This window comes from Aquarana catesbeiana, linkage group LG03, assembly GCF_042186555.1.
Source record: "Aquarana catesbeiana isolate 2022-GZ linkage group LG03, ASM4218655v1, whole genome shotgun sequence".
Lineage (NCBI taxonomy): Eukaryota > Metazoa > Chordata > Amphibia > Anura > Ranidae > Aquarana > Aquarana catesbeiana.
In genome coordinates this window covers 174,108,447-174,133,449 of record NC_133326.1, presented here as the reverse complement: position 1 = coordinate 174,133,449, position 25,003 = coordinate 174,108,447, and the positions used below count along the sequence as shown (strand labels likewise).

At 40.2% G+C, this 25,003-nt stretch overlaps 1 protein-coding gene across 3 annotated transcripts in view; it reads right to left on the bottom strand.

The window, feature by feature from the left end:
* The window catches only part of SEMA3D (semaphorin 3D), a 352,301-nt gene that overhangs the window by 298,660 nt on the left and 28,638 nt on the right, over positions 1-25,003 (bottom strand). Inside the window, exon 1 of one of the 3 annotated variants that reach the window (XM_073619545.1) lies at positions 20,369-20,386. The exons of the other annotated variants lie outside the window; for them this stretch is intronic. Coding sequence (XP_073475646.1) covers positions 20,369-20,371 — 3 coding nt within the window. The 5' untranslated portion in view covers positions 20,372-20,386. Of the gene's footprint in view, positions 1-20,368; positions 20,387-25,003 lie in introns of those variants that run through there. 3 annotated transcript variants of the gene reach the window in all.

The following is a 25,003-nucleotide window of genomic DNA, read 5'->3' as shown; positions in this document are numbered from 1 at the left end:
TTTTCACATTAACAGGCTGGTAATTGGTTGCTAGGATTGCAACCAATCACCTGCTGTTTAATGAAAAAAGTTAACTCCTGCGGTTCCCGCCCCCATTCAGCCCTGTGATAATGTCCGTGGGCCGGGTGCCCGCATTCAGCAGTGGTGGGCCAGGTTCCGACCCCTGCCCTAGAGACTCGGGGCTATGGGCCCCAGATTCGGGGCTATAGCCTCAATAGCCACCCCCTAGCAACGCCTCTGATGTCAGCAAACAGTATACACCACATATTCCATAATGCAACAAGCAGTGTAAAGCAATCTGGCTTCCATTTACATTGATCCAGTTTCCATAAGCTAAATCTGATTGATCATCAATATCAAATTAATAAATTGTGCACTCCATCACTGCTGTTTGTATGGCTTAATAAACAATCAGACATACACACCCTATAATATTTAATATAGCATTCAAAACTGAATATGTGCTAAAGATCCTGACATCATTTAGAATTATGTTCTTCTTGATAAAAGAAAAGAAAGAATTATGTTTACTTTATCATCAAATGGTATGTATATATCATAGAACAGCAATGGAAGGGTGCCAGGTAGGTATGAGTAAAAAAACAGTAACACTTTATTTCAATTACACTTACATGAAGGTATCTTGCAAACAGCATAAAGAAAAGCAGCTGTCAAAGAGGAATGGAGGACCGGTATGTAGCAAAGCTCAGACCCACCGTACAGGAGTCTGATACCGGTGGCACCTCTGGCTCTCATGCAATGCTGACAAGGAAGCAAGACAAGGAACTGGAATAGGCTCCCTCCAGAGGTGGTTTTGGTCAGCTCAGTAGATTGCTTTAAGAAAGGCCTGGATTCTTTCCTAAAAGTACATAATATAACCGGGTACTAACATTTATAGGTAAAGTTGATCCAGGGAAAATCTGATTGCCTCTCTGGGATCAGGAATTTTTTCCCCTGCTGTAGCAAATTGGATCATGCTTTGCTGATCTATGTGAAAACCCACACACAGGCTGGGGGAACAGGCCGCAAAGCGCTTCCAAGGCCCCACCTCCTTCATTCCTCCTTGACAGCTGCTTGTCTTGATGCCAGACCAGCCCTGCACGCTGTTTGCAAGATACCCTGATATAACTATAATTGAAATAAAGTGCTACTGTTTTTTTACTCATGCTTACCTGGTGCCCTCACTTTGCAGTTCTTTGTTTCTGAGGGAATCCCCACTCCCTGTTGAGGAGCTGCCTGTGAATGTGTGTGCCGCCCCCATCTGCCTGTGGATCCGTCTATCTGATGACACCTTTTGTGACATTTTCTCATCCTTATAGACTGTATGAACTACTTTCTATTTTATTCAATTTATTGATTCATTCAAGTTGCTGTCAGTGAGCGTTGAATCGCACACTAATTTGCTAGTTTGTGTATTTTTGCTTTTGTATATATCATAAAGAACTTCTTGCTATCCTAAAAAATCCAGCTCACATTAATTCCATCCTATCCTTCAAGTTTTATTTGCAACATATAAAGAACTGTAACTGCAGTGCTATTTTTCTTTGTAGTAGCAGCACTAACTTAAATCAACCCTTTCTTTTGCCAATGTTTACAGAAACTGCAGCCAAATATTACCAAGTCAGTTATAAAAAAATCTCACTGGTGCATAATTAGTGGAAATAAAAAAAAATGCTTTCAAGTCTGTCCTCTGATGCTTGGTTATTCCACCACTGGACACAAACAGATTGCCTCTTGCACAGTACAGAGGCTGTCAATCATAATTCACAAGTCAAATACTCTACGCCTTTCTTTTGATAGTCATGTATTCTTGCAGATATCAATAAAGAAAAGAGAGAGGGGCGCCAAGCCTTTTCTTTTCTGTTCACAGCTTTGGGGTTCCCAGCTTGACAGATGAGGCAGCCTAGCTAAGCCTGTAGTCAGCTCACCACTAATTAGAACTTGCCTACAACCTCCAGATGAATCATTTTACAATCTGTCATTTGTATAGCTATCAACTGTATTTTGTTTCTTTGTTTGCATTTGTTATATATATATATATATATATATATATATATATATATATATATATATATATATATACTGACACTCTGGGGTACATTTACCGAAACTGGAGAGTGCAAAATACGGTGCAGCTCTGCACAGAAAACAATCAGCTTCCAGGTTTTACTGTCAAAGCTTAACCACTTGCCTACAGGGCTCTTACACCCCCTTCCTGCCCAGGCCATTGTTTAGCTTTCAGCGCTGTCGCACTTTGAATGATAATTGCGCGGTCATGCTACACTGTACCCAGATGAAATTTTTATCATTTTCTTCACACAAATAGAGCTTTATTTTTGTGATATTTAATCACTGCTGGGTTGTTTTTTTTAAAAAGGCCAAAAATGTGAAAAAAACATTTTTTACTTAGTTTCTGTCAGTAAATTTTGTAATTAATTCTTCTCCTTCACTGATGTGCGCTGATGAGATGGCACTGATGGGCTGAACTGGTGGGCATTGATGAGGTGGCACTTATGGGCACTTATGAGGCGGCACTTATGGGCACTGATTAGGAGGCACTAATAAGTTGCACTTATGGGCACTGATAGGTGGCACTGATATGTGGCACTTATGAGCACTGATAGGCGGCACTGATGGGCACTGTTAGATGGCACAGATGGGCACTAATAGGCGGCACTGGTGGGCACTGATAGGTGGCACTGGTGGGCCCTGATAGGCGGCAGGGATAGGTGGTACTGATGGGCACTGATGGGCATTGATGAGTGGCATTGATGGGTGACACTGATGGGCATTGATGGACAGCAGTGATGGGCATTGATGGGCAGCACTGATAGGCGGGACTGATAGCCAGCACGGATTGGCATCACTAATGGGCACTGATTGGTGACACGTGTGGGCAGTGGTGGGCACTGATTGCTGGCAGTGGTGGGCACTAATTGCTGGCACTGGTGGGTACTCATCGCTGGCACTGGTGTCGCTATTGTAATCAGGGCACTGATGATCAGTGCCCAGATTGCATGTGTAGATGTCTCCTGTGAGGAGATGCCGCTGATTGGCTCTCCTCGCCACACACTCTGTCAGTGTGAGGCGAGGAGTGCTGATTACCGGCATCTCCGTGTTTACATGTGACCAGCTGTGATTGGATCACAAGGTTAAAGAGCAGCGGATGCGGTTCTTTACAGAGATCGGGGTTGCGCCATGTCCTATCAACATGGTGCGGCCACGATCGATGTGCTGCGCGCCCACGCCGGTGAGCGAGAGGGGCCGTTCTGGGATGCCGTCATATGACATCGTCCCAGGACGAGAGCCACATCGCCCGCCGTCATTTGATGGTGGGTGGGCGGCAACTAGTTGAACAAGCTGAAGTTAGAAGCTGATTGGCTACCATGCACAGCTGCACCAGATTTTTCAGTCTCCAAGTTTTACTAAATTAACCCCTCTGTTTCCAGCAAGCTGCTACACGGCAACTCTCAGGAGCATTTTTTTTGCTCTGGTTATTTTATTTAAAATTGTTTGTATTTTTAACCTTGTTTGTATTTTTGTTCTTATTTTCCCTGTGTGATGAGCGCCAGACATTCATTTCTTTTTTTTTTCTTTTTTTTGGCTATCAATAGCTAAGGGGAGTGGTGAGAGATAAAAATAAGGATTTAACTGCTGACTTTTTACAAGTCAACATTTGCATATCAGTAACAGTCATCTTTAGTGTGCTTAAGATGCGCATTTTGGGATTAGAAGGTGTGTGTTTGAAACATGAATTTAGGTATCCTTCCGTACAAGAAAGCACTTTTCTATTGTGTCCATAAACAGGCAAAGCAAGCAGACAGTAAAAAATAAAAAATAATAAAAAAAAACAAAAAAGTACTTTTTGGAAGTTTGCCCTGTAAGGGCACCCTTCTCTGAGAAAAGATGTATCGCGCTTGGAGAACAAAGCTGGTACTATTCAGTGTAACAAAAGAGATGGATGCATAATACACACACAATGGAAGAACACATACACGGGAACAGCCATGAATCACAGGTAAGAGATCCCATCACGCTGCCTAGAAACCCTTTCCCTGCATTTCAAAACAGATTAGCATATAAAGCAATGCAGAGAAATAATTATTTTTCTGTCTGAAATCCAGCAGTGCTTTGTGATAGAGTTTCATAGTGTATGGTCCTGGGTGACATTGGCAAGACAGGGGGTAGAATATTTTTAAACCACTTCTGAGTGAACATCATTTATAAAGTAGGTTGGATGAAGGTATCCATGAGGAGCATGCTGTAAATAGATAATGGGGGATGCCATGTTTTTGTTGCTGTGTATGTATATATTACAGTGATCAGATAGTTGTAGCATGCCACAGATAAAAGTACTATAAGGGAATAACCAAACAAGAAGAAAAATGTATGCAACACAAGAGGTGTAAAAACATTCAGAATGACTTAGAATAAACAAGGAAAAAATGTTCTCAACAGTGCATACATCTTTATATTACTAAGATTTATGCACTGTTTTAAACAGCTGAACCGTTGCCTCTTTTTTACATTATTTTCTGAAAGATGTTTATCTTAGAAAGTGTACAGTAATGTACATTATTTGTACAATGGTGACATTTGTTCATACCATAAAATGTAAAATGACACATAGTGTCCCAAATGTACCACACATGGAGTATAATTTACACTTTTATATGGACTTTATACTGAATTAATCCCTTTATTTCAGGAGGATATATCTTGTGACAGGTGCATACGTGGTGGCAATTGCTGACACAGCTGTGCTTATTTTTGCTAAACCCACTGTCATACTAGAAGACAGGAATGCTTAAAGGCCCACTACCATGATAAATATTGCATTATGCTAACTGTATGTGGTTAATATATGTAATGATAGTATCTGGTATATAAATTCCTTATTTATTGTTCATGCCTCTATTAATATTTTCTCTGAAGGTACATGCAGGCCAAAATATCCAACAAAATTGACTGACGCAGCTTGGGGCAAATTGTTATTCCAATATTGTAAAAAGATATGTACAGTTTGAATCTTCTCCTGCACTTTTTTTTAAATGTGTTTTATGCATTACTTAAAGTGTTTGTTACCCTAACATTCCTGATATGTGCCTTCTATACCATGCAGGGCCGCTCATAGAAATCACAGGGCCCCCTTCAGCCCTGCCCCTGGTCCCTCCTTCAGCACCACCCCTGGCCCTGCCCCTGGCCCCTCCCCAGACGCTGCCTTGAATTAAAGTGCAGGTTTGTCTTCAAGTGATATTTATCTTTCTCCAGCCAGTTATAAGTTTGATTATCCAAAAGAAATACTGTGATGATACAAGAGATGGTGAGAGGCTGCAGACATGATACAAAAAATGGTCAGAGACTGCAGACATTATATAAGAGACTGTCAGAGACTGTGGACATGATACAAGAGATCAATGCAGCCTCACCAGTGCCCATCAATGCAGCCTCACTGTGCCCATCTGCGGCCTGATCAGTGCCTATCAATGCAGCCACACTGTGCCATCAATGCAGCCTCACTGTGCCCACCTGCAGCCTCACTGTGCCCATTTCAGCCTTATCAGTGCAAATCAATGCAGCCTGATCAGTGCCTATCAATGCAGCCTCACTGTGCCATCAATGCAGCCTCACTGTGCCCATTTCAGCCTTACTGCGCCCATCTGCAGCCTCACCAGTACCTTGATTACACAGAATATTACACAGGAATCTCCTTCTGTGTTATGGAGCTGGGGTCTGAACTTTTCGGCGGCCATCCACTGTAACAAAGCCCTGCTTCCTAGATCGTTATAGACGGAACACTGATTCAATTTCCCAGCATTGGATCAGTGTTCCGTCTATCACGATCTAGGAGGCGGGGCTTTGTTAAAGTGAGTGGATGGCCGCCAAACAGTTCAGATCCCAGCTCCATGACAGAGAAGGAGATTTCCATCTCCCGCTGTATGTGATTACGCAAGCGGAGGGAGGGAGAGGAGGGAGGATTCTGCACTTAGATCGGCCCTGTGCACTGTTGCCGGAGGGGCGCTGGTTGGAGAATCTTTTTTATTTTTACTCTGCATGCATTCTTCTGTCAGATTACCCGGGCCCCCCTGCTGACTGGGCCTGGTACAACAGGGCCAGTTGTACTGGCTTATCAGCGGCCCTGATACCATGTGAAAAAGTATCCTGTTCTTTTTGTATTGTTTCTATTGTGTGAAACACCTGGTGTTCCTGCCAGTCCCTCTGCTTTCCTATTATAAACTTACCACACTAAACAGGAGAACAAACCAAAGGTCGGTTCTCTAGCTGTGCTGGGAACTCAGCCTGCTCTCCTCCAATGATCAGACTTGTCCTGACACCCCACCCCCTTTCACTGGGAAGCTAAGTGTGCTGTTGATTCTCCTGACACCAGCCATTATGCAGCTGAGAACAGAGGGAACAAAGGGTATGTGATCACCTATAAAAAAGGGGAGAAGGGTATTTATACTTTTCCTTTTATATCTATGCACAAATGTTTTGTTTTTAATTTCTATTTTAAACTGTATGGGTTGTTTTTCAAGATGATAGTCTACATTCACTTTAACCACTTCCCACCTGGCCACTGCATATATACAGCCGGGTGGGAGTTTCTTCCTTCTGAGTGGACGTTCAGGAACGTCCATCAGAAGGGGGGGATCGCATGCGCATGCACTGGCAGCGGCGCAATCCCGATGCGATTGTGTCACCCGGACACGGCGCATCTCCGATCGGCAGGAGGGCTCTGTGATTGGCCCTCCTGATCACATGACGACTGTGTCCAATCACAGCCGTCATGTGATGTAAACAGAGAGCTGGTTGCTAGGTGATCGGCACTCCTCTCCTCACAGAGAAGTTGTCAGTGAGGAGAGGAGAGGTGATCACTGCAGCCAGCCGGTGATCAGTGAGTATGAGCTGTTTTTTACAGCTTTTTACACACTGATCACCAGCCCAGTGTCCCCACACAGTGTAAACACACAATGTCCCCTATATAGTATCCCCAAAACATTGTCCCCACACATGTCCACACACATGTCCCCACACACATGTCCCCACACAGTAAAAACATCTATCCCACATATGTAACAATAAAATCATATGTCCCAATGATCATCTGCACACATATGTCCGTGATCATCTGCGCACATATGTCCGTGATCACACAAACTAATTATTATACACTTAACGGGATTTTTTTACCAAAGACATGTAGCAGAATACATTTTGGCTTAAATTTATGACAAAATTAGATTTAATTGGATTTATTTTAAAACAGAAAGCAGAAAATATTGTTTTTTTTTATTTCCGCTCTTTTTTTGCTTATATCTCAAAAAATAAAAAACTGATTTGTGAATAAATACCACCAAAATAAATCTCTATTTGTGTGAACAAATTGATAAAAATTTCATTTGGGTACAGTGTTGCATGACCGCGCAATTCTTAATGAAAGTGCGAGAGCGCTGAAAGCTGAAAATTGGCCTGGGAAGGAAGGGGGTGAAAGTGCCCAGTATTGAAGTGGTTAAATTGTGCCATCTTCTGAATGGTCCAGTGATCTCATAAGTCCTTGCTCTTCAGCTCCAGTTGAGATGGTTGGTGGTCTTTACTTTTGGACATAGTGGTGCTCAAATGAAGTGTGATTGCTACTCCAGCCAGGAGTAGTTGCAGCCCAGGGCATGTGATGATATTCCACCCATCAAGTGTGTCACACACAAGGAGAAGCCTGGGATGAAGGAGATGTCCTATGCCAAGCTGTAACTGAGTCGCTGGTTGCTAAGCAGTCCCTGACTCCTTTATTGAAACTCTTCTTTAAATGCACATTTATTTGGTAACTCTTCACTTGGGTTCGTCAAAATTCTTAAAGCGGAACTAGATCCAATGATGGCGCTTCCTGGAGCTCCCTGCTGACATCTTTGGGCACCTGGCTTCCGGGGTCTCCAGCACCGGGCTCTTTCATTGGCAGAGCAGGGCTGACATCAGCTTCAGCATCCACAGCTCACTATACACGGGAAGATAGGCAGGTAAGTAACTTTAATGCAAAAGAGACAAAGCATGTCTCTTATGCATTAAAATGCTGCCCATTTGCCCTTTTTTTAAGCTAAAGTTCCACTTTAAGCTCTGATGAAAGGGGAGTGTGTTTGACCTCCAAAATTCATTGAATTTATTCTGCACTGAATCAATTTCAACTAATGTAGAACTAAAGGCATTTTTTTCATTTTGGAGAGAGGGTTAGAACCCCCGTCAGTTTATTTTTTTCCATCTGTGTCTGATTGGGGAAATTTATCTTCCTTTCCTATAGCCAAAACAGGAAGTGATAATAAATTCTTTGGAGCCTCCCAGGCCATTGGAAGGTGTCAACTATAATGCCCTGTACACACAATCGGATTTTCCGACGGAAAATGTCCGATCGGAGCGTGTTGTCGGAAATTCCAACTGTGTGTGGGCTCCATCGGACATTTTCCATCGGATTTTCCGACACACGTTTGAGAGCAGGCTACAAAATTTTCCGACAACAAAATCAGATTGCATCAATTCCGACCGTGTGTGGACAATTCCGAAGCACAAAGTGCCACGCATGCTCAGAAGTAATTCCGAGACGGAACAGCTCGGTCTGGTAAAATTAGCGTTCGGAATGGATATAGCACTTTCGTCAGGCTGCAATGTTTAAAATTGTTTAATACAGCGCACTCTCTTCTTCTTTATAATGCTAGAAGAATTAAGTAGTTTTGCTGCTCATATTCACAAAGACTTCTCACAAACTTCTTTCTTTATTATTTATCGTGATTTCATTAATATATTTTGATTTGCCACATCTAACAAAAAAGATTTTTTATTTTTTTTTGGGTTTGCATTTTTTTCAAGCCTGATCGTGTTATTTTTTTTTTTTTTATTTTACTCAAGAATATTTTTGGGTGTGTTTTGTGTGTCAAGTTACCACAACACCATTATTATCTTTTATTATTTAATTTCAAGGAGATTGTTTGGTGTTGGTGTTAATTTCACATTGTATTTTTGAAATGTACCTGCCTCCTCACAAACAAACTGTCCTTTTTGAAGGAAAACACACATAGGTGAGTATAATTGAAAAAAAAATCCTTTATTAAGGGCTCAGAACCAAACAAAGAGGGAGGCAACGCTGGAGAAACAGCAGAAATTGGCGAAGCCTTTTGCCCCCAGGGCACACATCAATTCTTTTACAGCAAAATTGGGGGCCTGAGGAGTCCATAGCTAAGGGAGTGCAGTCTGGTCCAGAAGTCACAGAGATCATGAAAGCAGCAGATGACATGTATGTCCCCAGGCTGTGGTCATACAAGAGCCTGCATCTTTTGCCAGACCAGACTGAACCCAGGTCATCACTCTCTGGTTTTCCTTAGACGCTTCCTTCCACGCTGTGGCTCTGGTGTTGGAGGTGTGGCAGGAGGAGGAGTAGGACCTGGAGGAGGAGGAGGACCTGGAGGAGGAAGACCATGGGTGAGCTGACAAATGTGGGTTTCACATGTGAGTTGGCCCCTCAACCCCTTATTTAGAGCTTCCAAAATTACAAACTCACATAAGAGTCATTGGCCCTCCTCCATCTGCATCATTTTGCATGCAGTTAGCTCTGCAAAATCATCTTCCACACTGTGGGCTGTTCTGAGGGCCTCAGTAACCTTCCAAAATAGGCCATTTGCTGCCTTCTCCAGGTTACTCCTCTTCCTGCCACTTTTTCTTTGAAGGCGGAGGGGGACCCGGGTATCAGGCAGCCTGCTTGGCCCGGCCACCTCCTGGCTGAGACTTTCCTGTGTATGAAAAAGGGACATGGTTATAGTTTTTGGTTCATCAATCGCAATCATAAATTAGTACTCCAAACTAACATCTATTTAACATCATTGATTGGACAACCAGAAATATTTAGAAGAATGCTATACCTGACTCAAGCTGGGCTCCTCCACGTGTTGCTGCCTGGAAGGCCCAGGTTGGGCATCAGAAGCCTCAGCTGAGGTGGAAGGAAGCGTGTAAGGAAGAGTGGAGAGTTCTGGCCTGGGTTCAGTCTGACCTAACAGAAAATGCAGCCTGTCATAGTACCACAGCCTGGGGACATAAATGTCATCTGCAGCTCCTGATCTCTGGGAATCCTGGACCTTCTTGTGCTCCCTTAGATAAGTACTCCTCATGCCACCAATTAGGATTTTCAAATAGGTGATGTCTGCCGTGGGGATCACCGGCTTCACAAATTGCAGCAAATTACCCAGCACTGCCATCCTCTTTGTTTGGTTCTTATAATCAGGGTGGTTTACCTGCCACAGACAGGGCAACTCCCTGAACATATCTATGAAGATTGGCATAAAGTCATTGACTAGATCCATTTTCACTGCAAGACACAACACCAGACAAACCCTAATGTCAGCCTAAAGTCTTCTAAACTTGTCCAAATACAGGCCTCAATCTAGAAGCAGTATAGGCCTAAATTTAAATCTTACCTTCGTTATCACGATCGGCGCCTCCGATACTCCTTCCTCCGCTCACAGATAGTACATACTACGCACGCGTGTTATGCTTTATATACACTGCGCATGCGTGAAACTCCGCATTAGGGAGTATTTAAAGACAAAGGTATAAGGTCCACCTATCAGATTCCTCCCCCCCATGGGCCATTTGTAAAATTTTATGGGGGGGAGATGTTTTGGACAGGTAACCATCTCCACTTCAGTGTCATAATACAAAGAGATAAATACACACTGTACACATTTTAGCACATTTTTACATTCTGCTATTACCTATCAAGATAATAATAATAAGATACAAAAACTTTAAACAGTACCATTTGAAAGTATTCAGGCAGGCCCTTGCACTACATGCTTTTGGGAATTCATCCATAAATATGACCACAAAAGAGATGGGTATAGTGTGTATGGGTTTGGCAAAGTCAGCAGATAGAGGATTGTTATCAGCTGAGTTAGCAGTTGGGGGGGAGGGAGGGTTCCAAATGATTTTGGGACACCAAAAAAAGCCTCTGCCACTCTGCCTGAATTTAAAGCACAAATCACATTTTTACACATTTTAGGGGGTGTTTGGGGTAAAGCACTACTATGGAGCTGACAAAATACATTGTTAAGTGACTACACAAGGTGAATATAGGGCCAGGAGAGCATGCTGGGGAGGTAAGTGAAGGCAAATATGTATGAAGGACAAAAAATTAAAAAAAAAAAATCCAGCATGCATGACGACAAAGGGGACATTCACAGCATATTACAATCATGGTAATTAGGGAATGAGGAAAGAAATACAATATATTATCAAACATTAAATACAATAAAATGTGATGTTAAAGGATAAAAATCTTACCTTAATATACTCCTTCTGCAGGACCTGTATGATGGCAGAACAGGTCTCCGGGATAATCATCCCCAGAGCCTGGGGGGAGATGCCTGTTGAGAACTTGAGTTCCTGCAGGCTTCTCCCCGTCGCCAAGTACCGCAGGGTGGCGACTAGCCTCTGCTCCGGAGTGATGGCTTGCCTCATGCAGGTATCCTGCCTGCTAATATAAGGGGTCAGCAAAGCCAACAAATGGTGAAATACGGGGTCTGTCATCCGGAGAAAGTTCCTGAAATCATCAGGATTATTCTCACGGATCTCACAGAGCAAAGGCATGTGACAGAACTGGTCACGCTGGAGCAACCAATTCTTGGTCCATGAACTCCTCCCCACCCTGTTCATGGACTAGCCTTGTTTCAAAGTAAGGACCCCAACACCAAGCCCCCGCACAGCACGAACTCTACGAGGAGTACGTATACGCAACATGGCAAGAAAACGGTCGGCTGCTCAGAACGAAGTAACAGAATGAACTGAAGAACAGCAAGGCCTGTGAAGAGCGACCTGAAAATCAGTAACGAACTAATATGAACACAACGACAAGTCAATTGTACTCGCTGCACGCACTGAAGACCAGATACAAACCCACAAGCACAAACTGAACAGCAGAAAACGATCTGAAAACCACGAGTCTGAAAAAGCGCGAATCGTCTCTCATCAAACTTTTACTAACACGAGATTAGCAAAAGGACCCCAAAGGGTGCCACGCTTGGTTCAGAACTGCCCTTTTCTAGTCTCATTGTACGTGGTGTATGTCACTGCGTTCTTGGCGATCGGATATTCCGACAACTTTGTGCGACCGTGTGTATGCAAAACAAGTTTGAGCCAACATCCATCAGAAAAAATCCATGGATTTTGTTGTCGGAATGTCCGATCAATGTCCGATCGTTTGTACAGGGCATAACTGTTCTGGGGACAACCCAAAATTTGGGATTCTCTCTTTCTTTCATTCTCAATGATAATGATAAACAGGACAACATGAGAGGGTGAATCTATATAATGGGGGCAGAGGTAGAAATAATAATCTAATATGTGTTCTAATCCATCTTGACTCTGTCCAAATCTAAAAAAAAAAAAGTTATGCCTTTAGTTATACTTTAAATTACCTTAGGCTCTTGGATGTCTGTTTGGCACATTCTTTGGATTGTGTGAATCAGGTGTGTCTATGACAGCATGGGCCCACAGGAAATGAGGTGGATGATGCTGGGCTTTATTCAACCCAGAAGATGAGGGGTAGTGGGTCTCAGGGAGACAGTGCCAGGGAGGAGGTAAGTATAGCAGGGAAAGCTATTATATTTGTTTTCTGAGCTGCTGTGCTATTCATTTTTCAAAGATAACTTACATCCAGAATTCTGATTTGAGTCTTATTAACCACTTCCCGCCCGTCATATAGCAATATGACGTCGGGAAAGTGGTTCTGTTATCCTGACCGGACGTCATATGACGTGATCAGGATAACAAGCCGGCGTCTGACACACCGCAACACCGATCTCAGTAAAGAGTCTCTGACCCTTCATAACCCTTTCTTTTTGACCCATTCCTTGATGGATTTGCTAATGAACTTTGGATCATACTAAAAGATCCATTCCTAGTCCAGTTCCAACTTTAGGACAGGTGACCCACTTTGATAAAATGCAAAATGAATTCATGCCTGAAGGTTGCCTAGCCCCTAAAGCAGCACAGTGACACCAAACCATAATTTTTCCACCATCAGGCTTTACAGATGTCATGAGATTCTTCTCCTAAAATGCTGTCTTTTGGTTTGTGTCAAACATGTCTAATGTTACTGAGGCCAAACAGCTCTATCTTTGATTCATTAGTCCACAGCCGATCGTACTAGTATACCTGGCCTTTGATTATATGTTGAAAAACAAACTTTAGTCTTGCTTTTTTGTACGACAATACCTTTTCCTGACACACTTATGCCCTTTACACACAGTTGGACATTGATCGGACATTCCGACAACAAAATCCATGGATTTTTTCCAACGGATGTTGGCTCAAACTTGTCTTGCATACACACGGTCACACAAAGTAGTCGGAAAATCCGATTTTTCTGAATGCGGTGACGTATAACACGTACGTCGGGACTATAAACGGGGCAGTAGCCAATAGCTTTTGTCTCTTAATTTATTCTGAGCATGCATGGCACTTTGTGTGTCGGATTTGTGTACACACGATCGGAATTTCCGACAACGGATTTTGTTGTCGGAAAATTTTATAGCAAGCTCTCAAACTTTGTGTGTCGGAAATTCCTATGGAAAATGTGTGATGGAGCCTACACATGGTCGGAATTTCCGACAAAAAGGTCCTATCACACATTTTCCATCGGAAAATCCTATGGTGTGTACAGGGCATTAGTATGTATTTTTTTTAGACTAGATTAGAAAGTTAATGTTTACCTAAAGTCAATATTTTTTTGGTTTTCTGGAAAGAATAGTGAGGAGTTAGAAACCTTGGTCAGGTATTTAATGCTGTCCCACTAGGGAAATTGGCTTTGTCTAATTATCCATTGACCACTGTCATGAAAACTGAGGTGAGAACAGAAATAACTAAAAATCCTTCCAATGGAGACACTTTTTCTGATGACAGTTAAGATGGAATTTCTTTCATTTTTAAAAAATGTTTTCTCACTTTCTGTCAAAAAGTGAAGAGAAATCCTAAAATGGGACAGAGATGGCAATAACTGACAAGTATTTTAACCATTACTCCATCCAAAATAAAAATTAAAAAAAGTCTTTGGACATCCTGTTTAAAGATCTCTCTTCGCAGTCAGGATGGCTCCAAAAATCTATAAGGTGTTCAGGAATTCAACAGATGATTGATCAGTGTTGGTCATTGTAAGCACCCTTGTTAGTGTTAAATGGTTTGTTTCATCCCTGTAAATTGATACAAATGGAAGAGAGCATGTTCTTTTGAAAAACAGACTTACTGGCTGGATCCCCAGGTAGAAATAAAGGAAAGAAAGCCTAAAATAGAAAATTAATGAAGCCATCACATCTAAAAGATTGTTAAGCTGCAATATGACAAATGTTTGCTTGTAGGTTTAATACTGCTTTAAGCAGCCTAAGAAAACAAAATATCATCCAGTTGGCATAGATAACATTTGGAATCCACAGATGGTCTTAAACCTTAGATTATTAGGTGATATAAGATGATTCATTTGCAGCAAGAGCTTCAGCTGGCTTTCATATTTTGGCCAGTACACTGCTGTTAGCTTGAGATAAGGGTAGTGCTTGGAATTCCGCTGTTTACATAAACAAGAACACTTGTAGAGTGAATACTTGCATATGTTTGCACTTTGTAGCATTATCAATAAGTCAACCAGCTAATTTGTTTCGGAACATCCAGTTGCTACTTACTGCCTTTGGCCACTGTAAAGTAAACCTGTAACATTGGCTAATAAACTAAAATAATGCTAACTGTGTATAGGAGGTCAATTGTGATCTCATTTCATATGTAACAGATCTTACAGGCAACCATTATTTTACCCAAATAGTGGTACTAACTATTACTCTTAGCAACCAGTCAGACGTGTGTTATAACCTCCACAACCAAGACTATTTCTAGCGTGCCACACTGATGGTCACTATGGAAAAAACTTCTATTACCCTTTGCTTTTTTTATGATTCACTAAATCTCTGTATTTTTACATGGCTTTTGTGAGGTCCTGTATAAATTATTGCCAGTAGCATTGAATTAAATCAATGTTATTATTCTTTTGTTTAAAGAAGAAGAAGTAATGTACCTTTAACTAAATAACCAAAAGTTCAAATGGGCAACACGTAAAGCTTTTAAATGTTTAATGAATGGAAAAAAGACTTTGCAATTCATAAGTATCATCCATAAAACCTTAGACCCGCTGATACGTGGCTTTATTTATCCTCCATACCAAAGTAAGTTAGGAAAGTTCCTACAGAGTTTAACTGCACTTTGGATGGTCCCGAGACAACACACGTGGAATAAAGAATCTTTTGGAAAGTAATGAGGAAAACAGATACTTTTTCATTGAAGGTTATTTTTTCCTACTACTAGGTCATTTTCCATTTCTGAGGTACAGAAATATATTGAATGCTTGAAGGTACTAAGAATGCATTTTGTTTTATGTGCATAAAAGTAGGGAATCACAATCTTAATTCATACAGAAAAAAAAACACTGCTATCAACTTTACTTTTCAAGTACTAATGTACTTTCTGTGCCAATGAGAATTTAGGAATTCAAAGCTGTTATTGTATACACTATTACGCTATTGTACGCTATTCACTTGTACTTTCAAAATTGACTTTGCCCTTATGTACTATACAGACAGCATCATGTAGTTATGTAGCAGGCTAAAGAGATCACATAGGCAGAATTTTGAGGACTCAGTGATAAGCAGATTATTTAGTATAGAATTAGTGTATGATTGCTGTATTACTTTTCTTTCTTTCTTTTTTTTTTTTTTTTTTTTTTTTTACAAATAAATAACGTACCTGTGCAGATTAATTAAAATTTGATTTAAACTTCAGCCAATATATCAAAACAAAACAACGCATGTGCTAAAGTACATTTTCATTCTTAGTTTGTTTAACCACTTTAAAACTGGCACTTTTACCCCCTTCCTGGCCAGTCCAATTTTCAGTTTTCAGTGCTGTTGCATTTTGAATGACAAATGCGCGGTCATGTGACACTTCACCCAAACTAAATTTTTATCATTTTGTTCACACAACTAGAGCTTTCTTTTGGTGGTATCTAATCCCCACTGGGTTTTTTATTTTTTGCAAATTAAACAAAAAAGGACTGATATTTTTGAGAAAAAAATCATGTTTTTCTTTGTTTCTGTTATAAAATTTTGCAAATATATAATTGGTGAAAAATATATTATTTGTAGGAAAGATATAGAGTCCACAAACTATGGTATATATCTGAAAATGTATCAATCCTGATGTACTAACGAACTCTCATTTCTTGAGGCCCTAAAATAACAGGACAATAGAAATACACCCCAAATTGTTCCTTTTTGGAAAGTAGATAGTCCAAGGTGTTTAGTAAGAGGCATGGCAGAAGTTGAATTTTTTTGTCATTATTTATTGGAAAATTAAGAACGTAAAAAAAAGTCACAATTGTTTTTTTTACATAGTGTCACCAGTGCAGTACAGCGTCATCTAACTAAGCTCTAATGAGCAGGGCCCTCTAATTCTTCCTGTATTGTATTGTAACTGTACTGTCTGCCCTCATGTTGTAAAGTGCTGTGCAATTGCAAACTGTTGGCAATATATAAATCATGTATAATAATAATAATAATGATAATAATAATAATAATATCTGGTGGTGATCAGGAACACTGGTGACAGTTTAAAAAAGTTATAATTTTTTATTTCTTTTTTTTTATTATTACTTTTTTTCCTTTTTTCCAATTTTTTTTTTCTGTTTAACATACTGTGATCAGAGCAATATAATGTTACCATAGTAGCATTGTACTACTCTGGGAAAGTGATCAGATTTATTTATTATTTTTTTTTACACATTTGCTTTACCAGTGAATTACATTGCTATAAGAAAGCATTATACTGAATTTAACTGAATCACTCAGTTTGTTGTGATTAGCTGTGATTGCTCAGAGCTAATCACATGGTACAGATGGGCTGTGATTGACCCTGTCTGTACCATATAATCAAATTGACCATTCACAGCTAGCAACACAATTGTACACAATGGATGGCATGAAAGGAAGCCATCCATTGTATACAACTGTCATGTGATCTGCTGTGATTGGTCACTGCAGTCACATGGTACCGGCAGCAAGCCGGTACTCTAATCAGTCATCAGCGCCTCCGGACGGGACATAATATGATTTCCAGTCAGTATGGAAAAGCACCTGTCCGGCCGTCAATTGTATATAAGCTGGACAGGAAGTGGCTAACTAGTTGAATGCAAATTCAACAAAGTCCTAACTGGCTCTTCTGAGCAGGTCTGCTGGCCCATAGCCATATAAATCTGTTTAGTGAAAATCTGTAGGCGAGGATGTGGTCATTCAGGGTTATTAATAGTATGGGGATACTTTCCATTTAAGGATCTAGCAAAGCGGACAGACATCTTCACAAAAAATTCAAGAAGAATGCTAGGGTGGAAGCTAGAACCATTCTCTAGGTAGGATGTGTGTGCTAAGTCAAGCACTGTGCTGTATAACATATGACCAATACCCATGATAGGTATTATCATTTAATGACAAAAGATGAGAAGAACTTACAAAAGTTTTTGTATCAGAGCTAAAAGCTCTTCTGTTATGACAGTGTATTGTATACCATTACTAACAAGTATTAACTAACAGCAATTCTGTTTTGGGGAATTAAAGAGAAATTTCATGTGAGAACAAATCCCACATTTAAAATGACACATTTTATGTTGCAAGGATTTCTATTTTGACATCTGTAATTCCATCAGAAACTTTAGTAGAATCCATGGGCAATGGCAATAATCTGAACAGAAAACGTAGTCATCCATTAGCGAAACTACCTCAAAGTCGGCTGATGACTATTAGCTTCCAGCATCAATCATATATGTACACAAAAAAACCTCAAACCTATTTCCATATATTTAGTAGGAAGCATGGAAACATTTAAAGCGTATTTCCACTTTAGCTTAAAAGAGTATATAACACAAGGGATTGTTTTGCATATATAACTTTAAAAAAATGTGGTTACTTATATGTGCTTCTTTCTGGAGTGCAAATAGAGATAAACTTTATTTAAATGTTTAAAATGATATAGGTGACTCTAAGTATAATAAGTGCAAATACAAAAAAATCTATTCTGTTGTTTCTATGTGTACATTTATAGAAAACCATAATGGTTTGGAGGTTAATATATATATATATATATATATATATATATATATATAATCAGCAAGATCCATGAGTGATGTATACCTCGTTTGAATTTGCATGGATTTCTTGGGTGAGCACCTGGGCAGAACTATAAAGCACTGCCAAAGCACTATGGGTTATCTAAAATGACAGAACGGTATTAGTTATTTCCTTTTTAAACAACTCTATTTAAACCTCTGATAAAACTGTTCAGGAGGAAAGGAAAAAAAGGTGGACGAGTTGCGTATTAAACTGTTTTTTGTAAACTTCAGCTTGAGCAGTTAAACTCTGTATACAACAGGTTTTTACAACAACGGGGGCAAAGGATTCCATAATAAAAAGCAAAAAAGGAACCCCAAAAATATAATACAAAATAAAAAAATATAAAAAATATTTTCAAAAATGCATTTTTTCAGTGCTGTTCATGATAAATAAATAATGTCTGTAACCAATAGGTCTGCATTTGTCCACAAATGACTCACCTAACATAAATTAAGTGAGGGCAGATATGGGATGTCTCCAGGTATACATGCCCTCAATGTATTCATTGCTATATATGCTCAAAGATGAAGACTCTCATAGATCAAGTTTGGGTACCACACTTTATAAAGTGCCCTTGATGAGGCAGTGTGGCATCCACAATAATTTGTTTTATTTTCAAATGTCATAAAAACTAGAGAACTACTATACCTATCTCAACAAAGCTGGGACAAGTGACACACTCAACAAATACAATAGTTGCAAAATATTAGGGAATTATTTTAATCAGCTATAATTTAGGCAGTTCAGATTTACTCATTTGCCATACATACACACATTGCAATGAAAAACATATGATCATTCATTCAGAAACAAATGACCCTCTCTGCCAGATGAGAGCTGAAGTAAGGGCATACTTTGAAATATTTCAGTCACAACGTTATGTTGGAAAAAAATCTGTCTGGTCCATCTGCTTTTCTGTACAATCTCAATGTTTGGATGGCCAGTATATGAACTGAAAGCCGAATGCTTTTGTCAGAAACAGTTGGGCTGCACAGAAAAATGATACCATATGTCCAATATTATACACACATTTGTATTCCCATTAATGGATTAAGTTGCCCTTTAGCTCCTGTTGAACTATAGTTCAGAATGAGAGATGTCAGCTATGCAAATGGAAATTGTTTTATCTATTCTTTTATACCAGCCGGGGATTGGTCAGGGCTCCCACATGAGCTGCCTGCCACTCCAGTTCCAGGCCCTGCCCCTCTTCCAGAACATTCTCCCTGGAAGCAGAGGAGACGCCTCAGAACTAAAGCACAGGTGGTCAAACCCACTGCTACTCTAACCACTCCCTGCCCCCAGATCAAAACAGACAGGCCTAGCTTCAAGCATAGGCCTGCCTAAATGTACCTGTGCTGACAGTTTCCATAGCAAAAACTCCTATACTAGCACCTACCTATTGGTGGTGGGTGCTACATTATTAATACTGCTACCACTAATAAAAATAATAATAATAGTAATGGAACATGCTGACAGAGGGAGACACAGAGAGATTACTACAAAAGTCTGTTGCTACTCCTTCACTGTCCCATTTGCTGGCTGGAAACAGAAGTGACCATGCCGTATGGATTATGCAGTAAAGAAAAGTCAAGTCACTAGCCTGCATGGCAGGGCTGAAAAAAACTCTAAAACAACTCCCATGTGTGTATTCAGTGGAGCATTTAGTGATTTGCCTAGAGTTCAGTTTTAAGCTACATGTTTCAACACAAGGGCATTGCTAATGCAGATACAGTTTAAATAAATGGTTTAAGCTAGTAATTCTATCCAGGAATTTTTGTGTCTATTTGATACAGGATGTAGATGAAATGTTTAATGTACCTCATATATTTTTAACATTTAAACCCAATTTAATTGAAATTAACATGAACACCGGCTAATGCAGGATTATACTCCACATCTTTCAAGTAGTTGCATTAATGTTCTAGACTGAATAAATTAATCTCCTAGACACCGAAATTCATTTCTTTGGCCTCTGAAACCCTCTGCTTAAATCCCCATTAGAGCTGCTCTCTGTTCAGGGCTGAGATCACTGTTACATGAGGATCACTGACTTCTATATTATGCTGAGCTGGAGACTCCCCGCACAGACATTATAGAAAGCAGAGAATGAACATAAAAGAAAATCTAGCTGATCCATATACCATTCTCCAGCTTCTGTTTTGTTCATGACTTTTCGTTGAAGACTTTAATAAATAATCTGTATTCAAGAAATAAAAAAAAGATCAATATACTTCCAAAATGATGTTTCTCCAAACTATTAAAGTACTACTTTTCTATATCAGTTTTTCTCGATTTTATTAATGCGTTCGCGGCTAAGGGTAAAACAAATCTAAATGCCTAAGCACAATTTTGCAATTTTGATATGTGAAAGTAAAACCGTACATATCATCACAACTACTTTGTGCATCCAGGCGGAATATACCTTTTTTTTTTAGGACAAATTGGGCTTTCATTTGGTAGTAAATAGTAATTGATATGGATATCTCCTGTGTTTTATTTTTTTAGTAATACATCTTTTTATATATTTTGGGCCCCTTTCACACGGGACGGATCCGTGTTGATCCGCCCCGTGTTTATCCGCTGCTCAGCGGGGATCGCTTCGTTTTCCCCAGCTGAGCAGGCAGATGACAGGGCGGGACCCGCACACTGTGCAGGGACCGCCCTGTCAGATCTCCGCTCTCCCCTATGGGGGATCGGAGGAACACAGACCGTCTGTCCGTGTTCCTCCGATCCGCTCTGCAGACGGATAGAAAAATAGGATTTTCTTCCGTCCGCAGAATCGGACGAGAGCGGAGGCGGACGACATCGGGTGTTAGCGGATGTACATCCGCTGACACCCGCTATCCCATAGGGATGCATGTATGTCCGTATTTCATCCGAAAACGGATGGATGAAATACGGACATACGGTCCGCATGTGTGAAAGGGGCCTAACTGTATATTTTTTGTTACTACCATAACCTTCCACCAAAAAACAACCCATAATACATTTTCCTGCTCCTGACAATCACAGCGATACAACATGTGTATGTTAGTTGTTGTTTGTTCGCTTGTATCCATAGTACAGCCCAGAAACAATAGTGCACATTTTTTTTATCCTACCTAAAACACTAACACTATAAAAAAAATCCTGTCCAAAAAAGTTCTGACCCTGTCCTTTGACCCAAACACTAACCCTGGCATTGACCTAGATCAAACCTTGATCTAGGTTTTTTATTTTTATTATTATTTTATTGTTTTTAGGCACACTTTCTTTTTCTCTCTGCAAGAAAAGAGAGAGATTTGATGTATATCTCTCCTCCATTCACAGAGATAGAAAACATGGGGGTGGGCTTAACAGTGACTGATCACTGTGGTAGCCAATCAGAGGCTATCACAGCAAACAGGTGACCTGGGATCGGGTGTTCCTGGTCCCAATTGTTAGTACGGGGCCCAGGGCTCCTGGTGAGACCCTGGCCTCTGTGCTGGGAGCGCGTCATGCAAATATGCGGCCCACGGAAAAAAGCCCAGTCTAGTGAGGCCGCATATTTGTGTGAGGTCGGCATCAAGGGTTTAAAGCATCTGTAAACCTTTAGCCTCCCAGCATATAATAATCATCCTGATACGTTTTTCAAAGCTCCTAAATTGAAAAATGGCAAAATAAAAACTCCAAAAAATATTTTTAGTAGTGGCCATATGACTACTATCTCTTCCCTGCTTCTCTGACAGCTAGGGTCAAAGACTGGTAATGATATTCAGCTTCTTCCTACAGGTTCTGCTGTCAATCAAAAGCTATGGAGCGGGCTGGGAGGTGTTGTTGACTTTGGGAGTCTACAGATTGGAATGCCTCGGCATTGTTAATAAGGAGAAGGCACCACAACACCCTGTCATTAGTGTCCTCATGTCTAAACAGGAACATACAAGTGCTGATGGCATCAACAGGTATTTTTATCACAGAAATAAAACTTAAAGAGTAACTCCACTTTTGTTTAGAAAAAAAATTCCCCTTTGGGTGATCTATGTACATTGCAGTGGTTTTAACAAACCTTGTTGCAGATTCCTACCTTTTGTTATTCTGACGAAATGCCTGTTTGTTCCTATGTGCCCCTGTGCTGAGTGAGTCTAATGGGAGTGGTTTCATAATTATCAACCAGCTTCTGCAGCTGTAGGGCTCTAATGCGGAAAACTGCAGGGTCTGCATCCCTTTAGACCTTATTTCCTATTGGGAGTAATTACATTTTTGTTGCAGGGGATGCCAAAAATCTGACTTGTATCTTAGTGTACACTTCTGGGAAAATCAGTGAGCCAATCACACAAGCAGCAAACGGTTTCTGGGGAGTGGTCAGTACACATTCTGTGTACAGAACTCCTCCAGGTAGCCATTTTGCATTGCATTTACAGAAAATGACAGCGGCTGCAGATTGAAAAGGAAAGGTAATTTTTAATAACATTCAATTACAATATGACTTGTGTCGCAATTGTATACGCTATATTATTTTTTTTTGCTATTTTTTTCCCTATGAAAGTGGAGTTACCCTTTAAGGAAAAAAAGGCTTGCAGGGGAACAGAGCCATTAATAAGAGAAAGCAACAGAAAAAAACAATGTTTAGGTCAGCTAACACTTTAAGCTTTAAAGCATGTGCAAAGTAAATACTCAATGGTGTGGTCTTATGTTTAAACACTTGTGTGAATTCAGTTAAATGTGGCAATAGAGGCAATAGATGAATCTTTTTTTCTTTTTTTTGATCAGGCAGCTGGCCGATCAAAAAAGAAAAAGTAATGGATTCCCCCATCCATACATTCGAGGTGAATGAAGGAATACTCCCCTATACAATATTGTATTCCAACAGCAGGGAAAACAGGGACACCGATGGCTGCCTAAAACAATGGAGTGAAAAATTTCCAACAGTCCCATTTGAGAGAAGCTGATCATTAGATAGACTTCTCTGGTTTGGGAATGGCCATAGATGGATTGCAATTCAGCCAGTTTCCCCAAATTTAGATTAATCTATGGCCAGCTTAAAGTGTTACTAAACCCAGTGATATGAAAATAGTTCATTATAATAGTATATTAAAATATTGCCACTATATACCTTTTTGGATGATCTGTATACCACGGTTACATGATAAACTGCACAGTTCCTCCAGTACTGAGAGATCAGGAAGGAGGAGATTTACACTGCAGCCTGTATACACGCCCGCATGTGTGATGCCAACATCATGTGACCTGACTATATCTGAGAACAAGTAACTGTTCTCTGCAGCATAAAAGACACAACTGAACATGTGCAGATCGGCTACCCTGCCTGGGTTAGCTGGCCTTCCCCAGGCAGACAATGCAGGAGGGGAGGATCTTTGCATACAGGATAAAACAGTCTTTTTACACAATGCAGAGGATTAACCCCTTAAGTTCCACAGTGAGTATAACAAGCATGCTATGCTGCATATACAGACTGATTTTACTGTTGTGGGTTTAGTAACACTTTAAGGCAACACGTGATAAATGTTTGCCCGAACCTCCTAATATTTAGCACACAATTCTAGAGAACCGTTTCTTTATTGAATCTGGACTTTTACAACTGATATTTTCAAGTATGTTTTATACTGTATATTATTTCAGGTATTTTTTTCAAGCCATGGTGTACATTTTCTAAAGACAACAGAAAGTTTTGTTGTGGTCATGAAGTAGATTTATGTCTGGAAATCTCATTAATAAATGAGGAGCAAATGTCATGTTGCTATTTCCCCCTTCTGTCTTGATGCAGTAATAAAGTGAGGATGAGAACTGACCTGTTGTCATTGCCTGAGGTTGGGTGTTTTGGCTGTCAAGTTTCAGCAATGAAGTTCACACAAAATAAATCCTAAAAACAACAAAAACTGCAAGCACTGGGGCACAAATCTATCAAAATCAAGGGCCCCACCTGTATTACATATAATTACTGTGTTCCATCTGGCTACTTGTACATATGGGAAATTTAGCATTTCATGAATTTCACAAATGTCAGGTCAAAACAATGTCAGAAATGTTGATTTTGGCATCGAAACTTAATTTGCTGCAGTAAAAAGGTAAACTGTTTTTAAATTTAGTTATTTTCTTCCAATGCAAAACTGTGCTCCAGTAATTAGAGTTTACTAGTATGTCCAGATTGCTACTGGGAACATTCAAATAGTTGAAATAATTGCATATGAATTTATATGAATGCTTAAAGTGGTATTAAACTCAAAAGCAAACATTTAATATGATGCAAAACTAACAAAACAAAGGAAACCTCAGCGCTCGCCCTAAAAAAGCAAAGAATAAAGTGTTACAGCTTGATCACTATAGTGTGTTCAATTACTAGCTATGAAAATCGTAAAAAACAGCACAACCACATATATAGGTCTTATGATTAAGTCGCTAGTCATGTGACCGAATAAGTCAGCAAGGCGGGGCCACATGACGTCAGGATGCCTGGAAGTGTAATCTCGGCCATTTTAACATTCCTCTATGGAACTCCATTCTTAAGGGAGCCATTGTTCTTGCTTGTTACGGTTTTATATGAACCTTTTCATAAATTTCATAAAGTCTTCTCTTAATACTGCACCATGGGAGTTGTTTTTCTATTTTCATCCTATGTTGAATGGCGATGGGAGTATTCACCTTTTTAATCATATACTATACAAGTTATTTTGAAGCTTTGTGGATTACATCGCTCAGGTTGCTGGGACAAGCACTTTTAGACCTTACCTTTGTGTAGGTCTAAATCTGAGGTAAGGGGCCACTTTGAGAGGTGGTGGTGCACTGTGGTGGATTGAAGC